The 16698-nt window shown below is 35.5% G+C and overlaps 1 protein-coding gene and 2 long non-coding RNA genes across 3 annotated transcripts; 1 reads left to right on the top strand and 2 right to left on the bottom strand.

Moving 5' to 3' along the window:
* Nucleotides 1-1294: 1294 nt before the first annotated feature.
* LOC138857261 (uncharacterized) lies at nt 1295-1809 on the bottom strand. The gene is made up of 3 exons (XR_011396341.1): nt 1658-1809; nt 1470-1586; nt 1295-1398 (listed from the first exon to the last, which is right to left on the bottom strand). It is a non-coding gene; the product is annotated as an uncharacterized lncRNA (long non-coding RNA).
* A 4206-nt stretch (nt 1810-6015) lies between these two features.
* On the top strand, nt 6016-11503 carry LOC106627069 (peptide transporter family 1). The gene is made up of 7 exons (XM_014247059.3): nt 6016-6190; nt 7987-8213; nt 9012-9090; nt 9174-9677; nt 9730-9812; nt 9885-10301; nt 10367-11503. The coding sequence occupies exons 1-7, from the start codon at nt 6175-6177 to the stop codon at nt 11339-11341; spliced, it is 2301 nt and encodes a 766-aa protein (XP_014102534.2). The 5' UTR covers nt 6016-6174; the 3' UTR covers nt 11342-11503.
* LOC118681309 (uncharacterized) lies at nt 11274-13583 on the bottom strand. The gene is made up of 4 exons (XR_011396409.1): nt 13383-13583; nt 13064-13311; nt 12150-12276; nt 11274-11350 (listed from the first exon to the last, which is right to left on the bottom strand). It is a non-coding gene; the product is annotated as an uncharacterized lncRNA (long non-coding RNA).
* Between the last annotated feature and the right edge of the window lie 3115 nt (nt 13584-16698).

Consider the following 16698-nt stretch of genomic DNA (forward strand, 5'->3'; position numbering starts at 1 on the left):
AAAGCTTGCAAAAATATAATATACGAATTAAAAGCGTATTTACTCGTATATAAGTATGGGATCAGGGATTTTCATTGCCTTAGGTCAAGAGAATATCAGATAGACTCTTATGAATAGATTCCAGCAATTTCAAAATATTTTCTATAAGTACAGGGACAACTAAGAACAATACGCTATGAGCACTGTGTCTACGGATTACATTATAAAACATAGAGACGACAATCTAGAAATGGGACTTTTTTGTAGTGAATATCAAATCATGTTACAATCTCCGGTTGTTGTGTGAGCTATGTTAAAGAAGACAACTCTTTTCGATTCCTTATCGAAAAATATAAAACGTGAAGCTTTTTAGAATATTCTCCTTCCGGTATTTTGAAAGTATTAATTTAGGCGTATTTTAAAAAACATAACCGAAAGCAAATAAATCCGAAACTCATTTGTTTGGAAAACCGTAAAATCACACTACTAATTAAAAAAAATTTCTCGGTTGAAAATAGTAACTAATTAAGTTAAAGTTAATCAAAAGGATAAGGTTAGGTTAGGTTAGGTTATACTGGCCGGTCGTCACGCCATACATAGACCTACTGGTTCTTAGTTATGTCACATGGAGGTACATTTTAATTAGAGTTGAAGTATTCGCCATACAGGACGTCAACACTTTTAATTTTGATACTTCAACTAGTTCTTTGAACTGCGAAGTTCCTAGATGTTTAAGCCAAGTTCTAGAAAATACTGGACAGGAGCATAGGAGATGTTTCATCGTCTCTCCACTTTCCTGCATTTTATGCATGTATCGAAGATTAAGAGTACGACAATATTTTTCTGAAAGCTTTTCCCAACCATCAAAACGTTTTGTAATTATCGACATAGCACATAAATAATCAGATACAAATGTCACTATGTATATGTAAATGGAACTGCATTTTCAGAATTTGAAATTTCCGCTCATAACGGCATTCGTCTAAAAATAATTATTTCAAGAATTTCTAAGCAATGCATTGTTGTCGTCTTATCTGCTAGAGGAGTGCATCCCAGGGCACTGCTAAAAAAATTCATAAGGTTTTCACATAAAAAAGTAAATGTGTGTGTATGTATACGTGAGGCATAAGACACCGACGAATCTACATTAATGAATTTCTAGACACGATCAATGACACTGTCAATTAGCATTGAGTGATAAGTGAAATTGATTGTTTGCATGTGAAGAAATAATTAGAGAAACACAAAATTGTAATTGCAACTGCACTTAACGGTAGTTTTCATTAGATTTGCGCATTTCAGTACTCACCAATCGGTCCAGCTCCTTGAAGCAAGAATATATGCTTTCGTTGCTCAGCTCTTCAGCTTCGGTTACGCTGCAGTTGCCTTCGAAACATCGGGGCGTGAACAGGCCAGGACCTGCACAAATAACATACAACATATGACGAGTAACAGATCTTACTTCTCTTCTTCCTGCTACTAGAGCTTACCATAACTACGTTTGGAAGTGCGCCCGGTTTTCAGTATGCCGCTCGATGTGCTGGATCGTTCGCCACGAACACAGCCACAACCATTCGCATGACACAATTTGCTCAGCAAACAAGTGCCTAAGGATGTACCATAAGAGATTCGAATACGAACTCAAATATATATGACTCGGATTTATGTATATATGTACCTTCGTAGGATTTTTCACTTCGTCTGGACATTGCAACATTCGTTTGTATACGTTTGTGTTTGAAAATTTCATTTTCGATTTTCAACTTTCACTCAAAATAAGAGAGAAATGACAAATTTTTGAAACAAACAAACACTCTAATTATTAGGTTCCAATGAAATCTGTTTATCGTCTCCCAGTAAACACAGAGCATTATATTGTTGTTGTTTCATTTTACCTGTAAATTCATATTTTTCATTCAAAACAAATACATAAATATGACAAATGCGCCATTGTGATTTACAAGACACCATTAAACCCGTTACTTGAGTTGAAAAATATAAAATGCTCACATAAGCAGGTTAGATAATCGAATTAATAAAAATTGGAGAATAATTAGTGAGTAGAAATGCACGAGTTGGTTTTAATATGAATTCGAATTACACTCGCTCTTATGTCTGTTTGTATGTATGCAGCGTGAATAAAAACGTGAATCCACACGCCTTCAGTTCAACAAACTGCTTGAGCCGAGACAACAAAACTACAACAAATAAACAGAACTTTTGTACAATTACGCTGATTTATTGTATTTTTACAACTAAAAAAACATGTGCCTATATACATGTTTAGGTGTGCATGTATTGGTTATTATTGAACTCTGATTAATTTCTGTGCAAATATCCGTTATAACTTAATATGATCTAAATGTAGCCCTGTGAGAAGAAACCGAGTAATATGATCATCAGCTAATGATTTCGTTGATCCATTAGGGTATATTCTTATACCTTTAATATTGCAATAACAAACAAAGATGTCAAAAAAGCCTTACATTGAAAGAAAGCGTAATTATAATCAAATTATTTCTGTTTCAAACAATGCTAAGGCAATAACACATACTTATTTAAATTCGGTCAAGTGCCAGAAACAAATTGCGAGATACAGCGTATTTTCATAAAAGGTTTCCTTTCAAAACTTTAGAACGTAGTTAGCGATATTTATTGCTGATTTTGATTGCTCGATATTCTCCGGAATTTTCTCAGGTCATTAATATATGATTCGCATATAGTAGGCCCTTGACCGCTTCCCACAAATTTAGCGGCTACAAAAAAGTTTATAAGTGGTATTGGCAGGGGTGAATTATGATTACTTAACAACTTTTTACGATTTTGTTGCGTTAAGTTCACAATTGATCACAATAATGCTTAAAGCTACTCGACAAGTGAAAACCGAAACGAATAGCTGAGCGAGCTAGGATCCTTGAAGTATTGTCTCGTTTGGGCTGATCTACGTTGTTCATGCATAAAGTAATATTTTTCGATTTTAGCGAAAACTGCTGTCACTATAAGATTATTTTATTAAAGCAACTGCGTAGTTAAGAAGAACTTTTATTTCCCCACACACAATTTACGTATCTTTTTTTCCCTAACCTAAAAAGAGCACCGATGGTGTGAAATCCTTTTGCTATAGTGTTGTTGCACTAAAAGTGCGCAAACTTCCATAAAATCACTTACCATTTGAGACATTGTAGATGACGTATAAAATATCTTTCAAGCGCTGATTTTTGAATACCGATTTGTAGGAAATTCTGTGCTAAACACTGACAGCTGTTGCCAGCCATCTGCTTAGATCCCACATTGTCGGCGCTTTTATGGATATGTTTCATTCATCGTAGTTGTCAATAGGAGCGCTATGAATGAATATCAATTGAAAAGCTACGTCCGCTAATGCCGATCGCGATATTTACACGCATTTCACACGTTCAAATATTGTAGTATCCGCAGATATAGTTGTTGGCGCGTGTGGCGACGTACTTTTCTATTGTCATTAAATATTCGTTGGAATTCTTTGTAGATTGGAAGTGATATCGATTTATTTATATATACAATATATATGTATGTATAATATATGGCGTGTGAATGCAAGTGTTTCGGTGATTATTTATTGACTTTTTGTTGAGAGACGCGTCATTGGCTTGGCATTAGTGCTGTATACTACTTGAATTTGAGAAGATCAACCTTCACTTACCGAGCGGTGAAAAGAAAGTGTGGCTAAACTAATTGCAACTCTTCAAATCTATGTATTGTTCAATTGATAACCCGTTATTGTATGAGTACATTTAAAGAGTCGGCCATGGAAACGAACTTGTTGCACTGAGGGTGCCACGGTACCGGACTATCTACGTTATCGATGATAAGTGCTTATGTTCATAGGAGGGGTTTATATAAACCTGTAAACACACTGATGTACATTGAATATTTTAATCACTGCTGAATATAATCTGGAGACATAGTTAGTAAATAAATATGTTTTTATTAATTGTTATTATTGGTTACAGATGTTTTATGATTAATTTTTAAAACATAGTTTTTTTTTTTTAGAAAAGTTAAGAAAAAATGGAAACTATAATTTGTATGTACCTATCTATGTATACATATAAGTGATTCTGCTACACTCACTTAAACAATAAATAAATCTCTAATACGCTCTTATACGTTAGGAGTGAAATAATCAAGATGACCTTCGATAGAAGTTGTTATCGAGAGATGAGTAAGTTCTTATGCAAACATTGAAATATTATGATGTAAGTTGGTTATTGAATTGTTAATAAATTAAAAAATCTACTATATAATATTTTATTGAATACTGTGACGAAATATAGGCAAAGTTAGAAAAAAAGTGAATGAAGCATAAAACGTTTTAATTCAGAATTCATAATTGCATACATAATTCCTTGGGGTCATGAGCCTAGTTCTCTGTATTTGCGACATATTGAAAATGCTACAAAGAACAATATAATTCCATCACCAAAACCTATGTCCCTCAAAAATTATGAATGAACTGCAGTATGAGGTGATATATTCATACAATTTGTTCACATCATCTTAATCAACAAAATTGAAACAGCAATACTCCGTTAATTAAGCCATGGCTAACTGAAATGTCTGATTGCTAAATCATTGTAAGTTGAAACAAGAAGAAATAACATTAATATACATTATACTTTAACTTTTTTACTTCCTCAGTTGCACCAATTTTTCTTCAAAGTTAATACAGGATACTCACGTTTCTTTAAAGTGGGCAATTTGAAGAATCTTGAAAGGTTTGTTGTAGGCAACCTCTTAAGCCTCAAGTACTAATACGTCATGATTAAGTTACATTCTAATCAATTAACATTGCTTTATTGGGGCTGAAAATCAATTTTATCACGTTCCTTCGCAATTTTGTGCCAACTATTAACACTTATCGATCAAACTGGTGTATTTAGAAAACACTTTTGTTTTTTCTTTAGGCATACACATTCGTTATCGACTAATGAACTAATAAATTAGTAAAAAATGCAGACAAAGCGATTATTTGGTACTTTAGTCCTTCATTTTAATTGATACAGGTACTTAGCGTAATTATGCTTGCTCTTTCAATTTCATTAAATTTATTCTGTCTATTCTTGTAGAATGCCAATATGCATGTATGTACGTACAAGTATGTATGTATGGTCACCTAGATTTGATAAGCGCTGATTGTTGTCATTAAGCCATCCTAAAAAGACACTCATACGCCGCGGTGGTGGCCGCAAGGGTAACGCGAAGCGCATTCATTTATGTACAGAAAAAAGCCGATCGACACACTAACCTGCTGCCGCGCCGCTCTTCAACATTTCCGTTGTCACTTAGAAAGATAGACAATGTAAATAACATGACTTGGTAATGTTCGACGCCGCGTTGTTACTGTTCTCACTTCTGTTCTCTATTGCGTCGCTGCTGAGGTGGCGTTTACTAACTGTATTGTTGTTTGCCGTTTGTAAGAGATGTTCATCGTTTTTGTTTTTTTCTTGGCTGCTGTAATATTGGCGTTTGCGACAAGTTAATTCGATTGAAGTCTTTCACACTCAACCGCTTGCCGCGACCTCTTTGAATTTGTCTTCGATGCTCTCGGTCGCGCAACATTTTTGAGTACTTTCAAGCCTAATCAAGCTAATCAAGCCGCTCTTACAATTTTCAGCGCCGATATTTTACTGTTATCGCCTTGATCTTTCGCGGCCGCTTCCAAGCCTGCCCAGACGGCCACTGACTAATAATTTTTTTGTTTCATTTCCTCTTATCATATATTGAATAAATGGGATTTCTGTTTCATATGTACTTTCGCCATCACATCCTAAACGTATTGTATAATACAAAAATGTCCGTTTCTAATCGAACTCAGCGCAACCTTACTTGTTTCTTATTATTCCGTTGCAAATACATATAAATCTGAAACTGGTGTGTGTTTATGGGTGTATGTATATATGTAAGTTGGTGGTGCGATATGGTTTATTTGATACTGATCGTTTTCAAAATGTGTTGGAGTTGTTTTAAAAAATTCATTCTGCTAATCGCTGTTAATGGACTTGGACGTGTAACTTTGAAAATGGCGTGAATGTCGCGATTGAAATCAAGTGTATAAATAAAGTGCAATGCATAATTGATAGAAGTGTCACGTAAGGAGAATTGACAGACAACAGAAAACAAGTTTCAAGGATTAAAAACAAAATCTAGAACAAAATGACAGAGGAAAATGGTATATTACAAATCACCATAATGAACATTTTATATGTATATAAACCTGCAAAAAAGGTCTAAACTTCCAAGCGATCGAATATCAAATAAAATTGTTTATAAATTGTGAAATACAAAAGCGCCGCTTAAGTGTAAACTTGGAATTGATTTATCTTAGTTAACTGATTATGTTTCCGGTTTAAATGGTTCAAATACCATATTTCAGGAAAACAAATTTTATAATAAAACAAAAAAGTGCGATTTTACACCCATTTCCATACTGTAGGAGAAGTAGCTAGAAGTATCTCAGCAAATTTGATTGATAAAGCTTTAGCGATTTGTGAGATATGTATATTGAACTTGTTAGTGGTCACTTTAAAACAATTTTTTAAAAATAGATGACCCTCCTTTAAATTAAAATTATTTGTTTTTAAATGCTCAACGCTGTTTTTGCGTTTTTTAACTTAAAATCAGTGTTTTTATTGTAATTTGAAAAGCAGCAAAAATTAGTATTCCTCTGAATCGATAACGTAACTCAAAATATGTTTGGTATTAGTAAGGGTTCTCCTCCTTTAAAATGATTGGATTTTATTGGGTTTCGATTTGCTTAATCTGAGCATTTTATACGCTTTTTCAATATTGCAAATAAATTTTATAACTATTTTGTAGCCTAGTATTTTGTTGGTGTTTAGAACTATATTTTAAGACCCTCATTTGGTAAACAAACTGCCTAGATTCGGATAGTATTGAAAGAATCCTAGTAGGTATTCTTTTGGCGATATCTTAAAATAAAACGGGTTTCTAATCAAAGATAACAATTTAAGTGAAAAATATCCCAAATAGTCAAACTCTACGTACACTTACTTAATTACATAAATACGTCTAAAACAGACAAAAAACTAATTTTTAATTATATATATTTAGTAAAACCAGATATAAATCTAAGTAAGTAAGTAAAGGTGCAAGTGACATTGCTACACTCACTCAAACAATAAATCAATCGCTAATACGCTCTTATACGTGAGGATTGAAATAATTATGATGACCTTCGATAGAAGTTGTTATCGAGAGATGAGTTAGTTCTTAAGCAAACATTGAAATGTTATAATGTAAATTAAGTAATGAGTTGTTAATAAATGTAAATAACATTGAATAGTACAGTTTTAAAATTTTACTGGCGCAGTCGGTAGGATCTACGAAAAAGATGCTTAAGCGAATTTACTTTAAAAAATTAATTATAATTATAATAATTAAAGGAAAGTTATAAAAAAACACACGTTGAATAAAATACAATAATATGTTCAATGTCATGTACAAGTCAGCGTAGTATGTTCAATAACATGTCAATGTCTGTCCAAGTATAGAACAAATTAATGTTCAAGAAAGAGACCTATAAAACATTATTTTGATTTTGACTTGATTTGAAAATAAATGAAAAAATCGGCATAAAACAATAATTGAACTTAACACTGCCCTTATCAATGCGCGTTGAAGAAGAGTTAGAAGCTGTAAACAAAAAATATTGAGCTCGCTTAGTATAAATAAAGAAACAACAATGACTAAATGAAAAGATAAGCGCAATCTCGTCATGCAAACCATTAAGCTGATTCAACCGTTTGACGGCAACATGTAGTCCCTTAGTAGGATGAACATCGACAGCATCGATAGCATTGAAAATAAATAAAATCTTCCATTTTCAAATCTCACAATAATACTATAAAAGTTTTCTCCTAGTTGCAATGTTATTTAACAAAAGTGTAAGCAACATTATACTCATTCTTTAATCTAATAGTCTTATTTATGTACATATATTTGCAGATAATAGGCCTAGTAATGGCGTTGCCCAAGGCTGCGAAGCAGAAACAACTGGAAATAGAAAATTGGCGGCCGAAGAAACTCATGAGCTTACAACAATTGTCGATAAGTCACTGGAGAATCCGATTAATAATAACCTTGGCCTAACTGAGAAGAAATGGGGTGGTGCGGGACATGACGGTAGCATCGAACCTGTTTCCAATGCTTCTGAGGCAGAAGGACAAGTGAAGGTAAATTTCATGGCATAGATTTAAAAAAAACACAGCTGATAATATTGCATTGAACGAGGGATAGAAGTCTCGATTAATTTTATTATTACGAGGGCGGCGAATAGCTTGTTTGGTTGGTTGAAATGGGACGTTGTAAACATCTAATCCAACCAGCCTCAGTTAACTCCATAATATGCTTATTGGCTTCGCAATCAGTCCCTACAAAAACCTACTTAACACCTCGCTAAATTTGACCCATTTTTTAAGTTCCTTTCTGCCTATCGTCTTCATGCCTTTTAGATTGAAATCGTGAGCACCAAGAAAAATATTTTGTATCAATCGACGAAAAGCTGGGTACTGGAGACCCATCTTAATTGTCACTTGGTTATCTACTTACGTGGTGGTTAAGGCGACAGCCAACTTTGCTTCTTTCGTTATGTTAAAATTCTTGGCCTGAAATACAAAAATTTTATATCTTAGCAGCCTGCTAATGTGCCTATTTTACATAGCGGTAATACTGTTCATCCTGAACCCAGTTGAGTAACACTTAATGCTGATTATAAATATATATTCTAAAGAGACCAGAAATTCAGAAATAAATTGGACGTGAATTTCAACTTGTTATACGTCTGTTTCATCATTTATTTTCGAACAAATTGAAGTGGGTAGCTAAATAAAGAAATGCTTAATTATTAATTATTATAAGCAAGGTAATCGAGTGCACTTGTCGAAAGCCCAATATATGGCAAGTTCGATTGTATTACCAACATTGATATGAAGTACGCTACAATAATATTTTGATTTTTTTTTTTTTTTCAGAAACTACCTTTTCCAAAATCAGTATTCTTTATCATCAGTTATGAGTTCAGCAAAGGTTTCCACTACTATGGCACGCGAAGTAAGTCCGAACTATTTTGTTTTAATAGCGTTTTGAACTTTCTTATTGAATTCGATTATATAATTTCCACCATTCACCTGCAGCCATTCTGGTTTTGTACCTGAGTCGGCAACTTGATTATGACGATGACACTACTACCGTTATATTCCACATCTACGCTATGCTTGGGTACTTTCTATGCGTTTTTGGTGCCATTATATCGGATAGTTGGCTTGGAAGATTCAAAACGATCTTATATCTCTCGTTCATCTATGTTGCTGGTTCAGCTTTGGTTACCCTTGGTGCGGTACCACCATTAAATTTACCTGCGACGACATTTACCATGGTCGGGTTGGGATTAATGTCTTTGGGTTCGGGTCTCGTGAAACCATCCATCTCCGCTTTTGGTGGGGATCAGTTTAAGTTACCCGAGCAAGTGAAGCAAATTACCATCTTTTTCTCACTGTACTACTTTGTAGTCAATGCTGGTTCATTGATTTCGATTACAACTACACCAATTTTACGCGAGGATGTGCACTGCTTCGGCGAAAAGGAGTGTTATTCATTGGCTTTTGGCTTACCAGCTGTGCTCGTAATTGCCTCGATAGGTGAGTACTTATTTTACAATTGCAATTATTCCTATTAATATATGAGTTGTAGTTGTCTTCGCGTTGGGTCGTCCACTTTACAAGAGCAACCCGCCGGCAGGCAATATGGTCGTATTAGTCAGCAAAACCATTGGTGTAAGTTCAGTCTACGAATAAAATGCGATAATATATTATAGTAAAAACCCTATATTTATTTACATTCTTTAGAACGCAATTGCTACCAAATGGCGGGAGAAGAAGACTAATCCTCGCGAACACTGGCTGGACTACGCCGATAAGAAACATGACCGTCAACTGATCGAAGATGTCAAAGTGTTGATGCGTGTTCTCGTACTATATTTGCCCTTGCCCGTTTTCTGGGCTCTCTTCGATCAGCAGGGCTCACGGTGGACTATTCAGGCAACGCGTATGGATGGCGACATGGGCTCGTGGGATATCAAACCAGATCAAATGCAAATGATAAATCCTTTCTTAATTCTGGCCTTCATTCCTCTTTACGAACTGGCTTTCTATCCTCTGCTTGCTTTCGTCGGCATTCGTCGTCCATTGCAAAAGTTAACACTAGGTGGCATCTTTGCGGGTATAGCTTTCGTTGTCTCCGGTCTTGTGGAGCTAAGTCTGGAGGTGAGCTATTTCTATTTTCTTATATTAGTAAATACTTTATCTCTTAATGAAATATATTTCTATAGAACACCTATCCAATTCTGCCAACCGCTGGAAATGCCCAGCTTCGTGTCTATAATGGCGAAAACTGTGACTATGCCATCACCTCTAATTTGACCGGTTTAAATTTCGATATTGCTTCGCTTGATATGTTTGTGGACCGCAACATTAATATTGACTCAACAAATCATCTGTATGTCGAATTTCAGTTCACCGAGAAAGCCGGCCTAAACTGCTTTGAATTCCCAAAACAGACCTTTGTTTTAGATACAATAACAGCACATTATTTGTTTTTGAATTCGAAAAACACCACAGATCCGCTAATATGGGGGATAGACACTGTAAGCAAACCCAGTCGCGGTTATCCGTTTGGACGTACTTTGGCGAACGTTCGGCCAGGTCGGCAAGTTGAGTGGAAGAATAAGAAAGGCTCCATCGAGCACACAGAACCCGCCAATTTGCGCAACGAAACTGAGCTAAAGTCTGGCGAATATGAAATTTCGGTCGATAACACTGTAGCTGCCAAGGCGTATCTCAAAGTTGGTGGCATATACACAGTAATAATAAATGAAGAAACGACCGGTATTTATGAGAGTAATGTCGTAATTGTAACGAACCCGAATTCGATGTCCATTTTCTGGTTAATTCCCCAATACGTAATTATGACACTCGCAGAGGTTATGTTCTCCGTGACTGGCTTAGAGTTTTCATATGCGCAAGCCCCAGTGTCGATGAAATCGGTACTGCAAGCCTGTTGGCTACTTACAGTGGCCTTCGGTAATGTGATCGTCGTGATTATTGCCGAACTGAAACTCTTCGAATCGCAAGCCTACGAGTTCTTCCTCTTCGCTGGTTTTATGTTTGTCGATATGATCATATTTATGTTTGTTGCTTATCGGTACAAACCAAATAATCCAGCCTCTCAAAGTGAAGCTGAGCCATTGACGGAAAAAACCGATAAGGTAGGCATTGACAATGTGGCCAAAACGATTGACGATTAGGTTCAAATTCTGTATGTTAAATCGTACAATATGTAATTTAACGTCAATTAATACGACTAATGGTTTGAGACACAGTGAATTTATAATTTAATACATAGAAGGTAAATATTTGAGAATATAAACAAAAACAGTGGAATTAAAATAAGTTGAACTTCACATTAACTTAGAAACTTTGTTTATTTTCAATAGGTCTAAAGAGCTTAATGGAAGCTTAAGAAAAGTGCGATCGCTTTTTCCCATTTCTCTATCAATCCCTTAAAAATAAACACCTGCACAAGCAGATTCGTTTTTCTTGACACACTGTGAGATTCCGTGAAATAGCCTATGTTTTCTTTGATTCGGTTTAGCAAATGACCAACATTAACTCGAGACCATGTGTTCAAAGAGCTCATGAGCAATTTTCATTGCCTTTTGAGCGAATGCGACGCTACAATAAAAGGAAACGTAAGGAAGTATGCTAGTGCGATCTGTGTGAAAAAGTGCATTCAAATGAGAAGTGAAGAAGAAGATCGCTGCGGTGATTGTTTAAAGGCGATAAGTGTGTTTCTTGTCAGGGTAGGTGCCGAACAGACGTCAGGAATTCCGTTAGCGTGATTACTATCGCATTCACAATTTGTATTTACTCGCAATCGAGTTCTCATACAAGTATTTCAATATAATCACACGATTTTTTCACAGCTACCGAAGGAAATTAAGCTTATCGCAGATTAATGTCGGCAAGTCTCTGAACTTTGCTCGCGTCTTTTAAATATATTCAATTATGCACGTGTCTATATGTTTGTATGTAGGTATTAAATTAACTACTTACTGATAATTTTGCAAAAGTATCATAAAAGTATTAGAAGCGTCGTAGGCACGGGCGGTATAATTTGATTCCTGATTCTCACTCACGATTTGATGACTTGGAATGTTTAGTGATTGATTACAGCATGTGACTAATTGCGGAAATAAAACAAATCTAAAGTATTTGCGACTGTTTTGTTTCATAAGTTATAGAGATCATTTAAATGTATGGCACCTCATAGATTATCCATACATATGTATATATGTGAGTATGTACGTTATTCTCGAAAGGGATTCCTTTCATTTTTTATATAGATTCTAGATAGGCTTCTAAAGGTATAATTACGATTTTTGGCATATTTGTGAAATGAAAGAGGAAAATAGCACAATATGCCTATACACTTTCAGGTTAAATCCTATATTTCAGGAACTATTCGACCACTTTCAACCAAGAAACTAGACACCAAATATGTGAACCTAAGTGCTTATGGCTGATTTTTTACCGTACATACCGGTCAGTATGTGAATTCTATGTAGTATTAAAATTCGGGAAGAATATTTTTGTGATAACAGCATGCCCTCAAAATATCCATATTGAAGTATGTATATAGAACTGCATACTCAGAGTTTTAAATTTCCGCTCATATTTTTATTCGTCTAAAATTAATTAGTTTAAGAATTTCTAAGCAATGCATTGTTGTCGTCTTATCTGCTAGAGAAGTGCATCCCAGTGCCCTGCTAAAAACATTCATAACGTTTTCATATCAAACTGTAAATATGTCTGTAGGTGCACATGAGGCATGAGACATCTACGAGTCTACATTAATTAATTTCTAGACACGATCAATGACACTGTCCATTAGCATTGAGTGATAAGTGAAATTGATTGTTTGCATGTTTAACGGTAGTTTTCATAGATTTGCGCATTTCAGTACTCACCAATCGGTCCAGCTTCTTGAAGCAAGAATATATGCTTTGGTTGCTCAGCTCTTCTGCTTCGGTTACGCTGCAGTTGCCTTCGAAACATCGGGGTGTGAACAGGCCAGGACCTGCACAAATAACAGACTTATCATAACTTCGCTTCGAAGTGAGCCCGGTTTTCAGTATGTCGCTCGATGTGCTGGATCGTTCGCCACGAACACAGCCACAACCATTCGCATGACACAATTTGCTCAGCAAACAAGTGCCTAAGGATGTACCATAAGAGATTCGAATACGAACTCAAATATATATGACTCGGATTTATGTATATATGTACCTTCGTAGGATTTTTCACTTCGTCTGGACATCGCATCATTTGTTTGTATACGTTTGTGTTTGAAAATTCCATTTTTGATTTTCAACTTTCACTCAAAATAAGAGAGAAATGACATATATTTGAAACAAACAAACACTTTAGTTATTAGGTTCCAATGAATTCTCCCAGCAAACACAGAGCATTATATTGTTGTTGTTTCATTTTACCTGTAATTTGGTTTGGTTTTTGGAATATAAATCTTAAAAATTCACATTTTTTATTCAAAACAAATACATAAATATGACAAATGCGCCATTATGATTTACAAGACACCATAAAATCCGTTACTTGAGTTGAAAAATGTAAAATGTTCACATAAGCAGGTTAGATAATCGGATTAATAAAAATTTGAGAATAATTAGTGAGTAGAAATGCACAAGTTGGTTTTAATATGAATTCGAATTACACTCGCTCTTATGTCTGTTTGTATGTATGGCGCGTGAATAAAAACGTGGACAACGAAACTACAACAAATAAACAGAACTTTTATACAATTACGCTGATTTATTGTATTCTTACAGTTAAGAAAATATGTATGTATATACGAGTATATACGTGGGTGGGTCTGTGCATGTACTGATTATTATTGAATTCTGATTATTTTCTATAAAAATGTTCATTTATAAAAGCACATCGCAGGCGAATTTCTTTAGTTAAGCTGCATACAATTTTAAGGGAAGCAAAACACTCCAACTCTGAAGTGGACATATATACGTATATTATATAAATTTATATTTTAATATGCACCGATATTCTGGAATGGTCAGCGTAAATATGCCCATAGCTCTAGACCTGCCGCAAATCAAATCATTGAAAATTTTGCGCTTCCGTCCGCTCCAGAAGCGTTTCCGATTAGAAATTAAAGAAAAATATATTAGTCAAGTAAAAATTCGTTCGGTTTTTATCTAAGAGATGGCGTTATTGTCCATAGTACTAGTGTTACGTCTCGCATCATGTCATACTATACGGCGCTGAAAACGTGTTTATTCGCGCTAAAAGTTTGTCTTTGACAGTTTTTCGATTGATTGACTCAGTACGTTGTGAGCGCTCGTCAAAGATGGACACCAGCAAAGAGAAAACTCGTTATATTTTACAATTTTTCTTCGACCGAGGCGAAAAAGCAGCCAAAGCGGCTGAAAAATTTAATTTAGTTTGTGGGTCCGATACTGTAAACGAATATGTAGCACAAAAGGGGTTTGCTAGGTTCCGTTCCGGTAATTTCGATGTCAAAGATGCACCACGCGTCGGGAGGCCTGTCGTCGAAAATTGTGATTAAATCATGGACATAGTTGAAACAGACTGTCACGTGAGTTGGATTCAAAGAGAAGCTCGATGCCACACGAACTAATGCAAAAAAAAAACATGATTGACCGAATTTCCATCTGCGAATCGCTGCTGAATCGCAACAAAATCGACCCCCATCGACGATGAAAAATGGGTCACTTACGACAACATCGAACGCAAACGGTCGTGGTCAAAGCTCGGGGAAGCGGCCCAGACGGTGGCCAAGACCGGATTGACGGCCAGGAAAGTTTTGCTGTGTGTTTGGTGGGATTGGCAAGGAATCATCTACTACGAGCTGCTCCCCTATGGCCAAAAGCTCAATTCGGCGCTCTACTGCCAACAACTGGACCGCTTGAAGGCAGCACTCATCCAGAAGAGGCCATCTTTGACCAACAGAGGCCGAATTGTGTTTCACCAGGACAACGCGAGGCCATACACGTCTTTGGTGGCGCGCCAGAAGCTCCGGGAGCTCGGATGGGAGCTGCACCCACCATATAGACTCAGCTCGTTGTTCTGATCATCATTTATATATGTATTATGTACATATCGCCAAAAATTACTCTGGGTATAAATATGCAAGTTTCGAAGCTTCAAGCTTTGATAATGATATCTAGTTTAAAGCTTGGATTGCTCGGTATAGGTCAGAATTATCTAAGTCATCAATATTGGGTTGAATGAAAATGAGGTATGTACCGCGATAGGGTCCATTGTGCCCAATAATATAGGGTTAGCAAACGATCGGTCACTGACCAAACAAAATCAATGATGTCAACTCTCACTCCCAATTTTGCCAAGCGTAACATCTCTAGCAGAAAAGTTGTCATTTTATTGAAGCAACCTCGTAGTTAAGAATAACTTTTCCTTTCCAACAAACAATTCACTTAATTTGGAATTTTTTTTACCCAAATAGAGAGGCGACGGTGTGATTTCCTTTTGCTATAATGTTGTTCCATTAAAAAGTTCGCAGAATTCTAAAAATCCACTTACCATTTGGGATTTCTTGGCCGACGTACAAAAGATCTTTCAAGCGCTGATTTTTATACTCTTGCAACATGTTGCTACAGAGTATAATAGTTTTATTCACCTGACGGTTGTTTGTATCATCTAAAACTAATCGAGATAGTTATCGGGTTATATGTATATATATAATGATTAGTATGACGAGACGAGTTGATCTTCGTTGCATGTTTGTTCGTCCGTCAGTTCGTTCGTCCGTCTGATTTATGATGACCTATTATATAAGTTAATGAGAAATAAATTTGATTGTTATCCATTCATGATTTCGTCGAACAATGAATGTTGGATTCTTTCGCAAAATTTTTATACCCTTGCAACATGTTGCTATAGAATATAATACCATAGTTTTGTTCACCAAACCGTTGTTTGTATCACCTAAAACTAATCGAGATATATATAGAGGTATATATATAAATGATCAGATCGTCCGTGTGTGTAAGCGATAACTTGAGTAAAAATTGAGATATCTTAATGAAACTTGGTACACATGTTTCTTGGTACCGTAGAACGGTTGGTATTGCAGATGGGCGTAATCGGACCACTGCCACGTCCACAAAACGCCATTAATCGAGAACCTATAAATTGTTATAACTAAACCACAAAGTTCTAATTATTTTAATGAATTTAGTTTTGCTAATAACAGTGTATCTTTGTGCCTAAAATGTACAAAATCGAACGAAAACTTGTCTTTGCCCCTATATAACTGATATTCGGGATTTTGAAACATCCGGCTGCCTTTGTATATGTATATTTAAAAATTGCTTGAAAATAAGTTCTCAAGTATACCTGAGCAATGCCAAAAAGTATTGCAATCAGCCCTTCCATTTTTATGCCCCAATGATTTTTAGTACAATTTTCGCTGCTTAATAAAACTGAGTAAGTCTATGACCTTCAATTAAGTTAATATGATATCAAATTTGATTGTAATCTATTCACTATTTCGTCGAACAATGAAGTTGAACCTTTTCGCTACATT

Source organism: Bactrocera oleae, chromosome 5 (assembly GCF_042242935.1).
Source record: "Bactrocera oleae isolate idBacOlea1 chromosome 5, idBacOlea1, whole genome shotgun sequence".
Taxonomy (NCBI): Eukaryota; Metazoa; Arthropoda; class Insecta; order Diptera; family Tephritidae; genus Bactrocera; species Bactrocera oleae.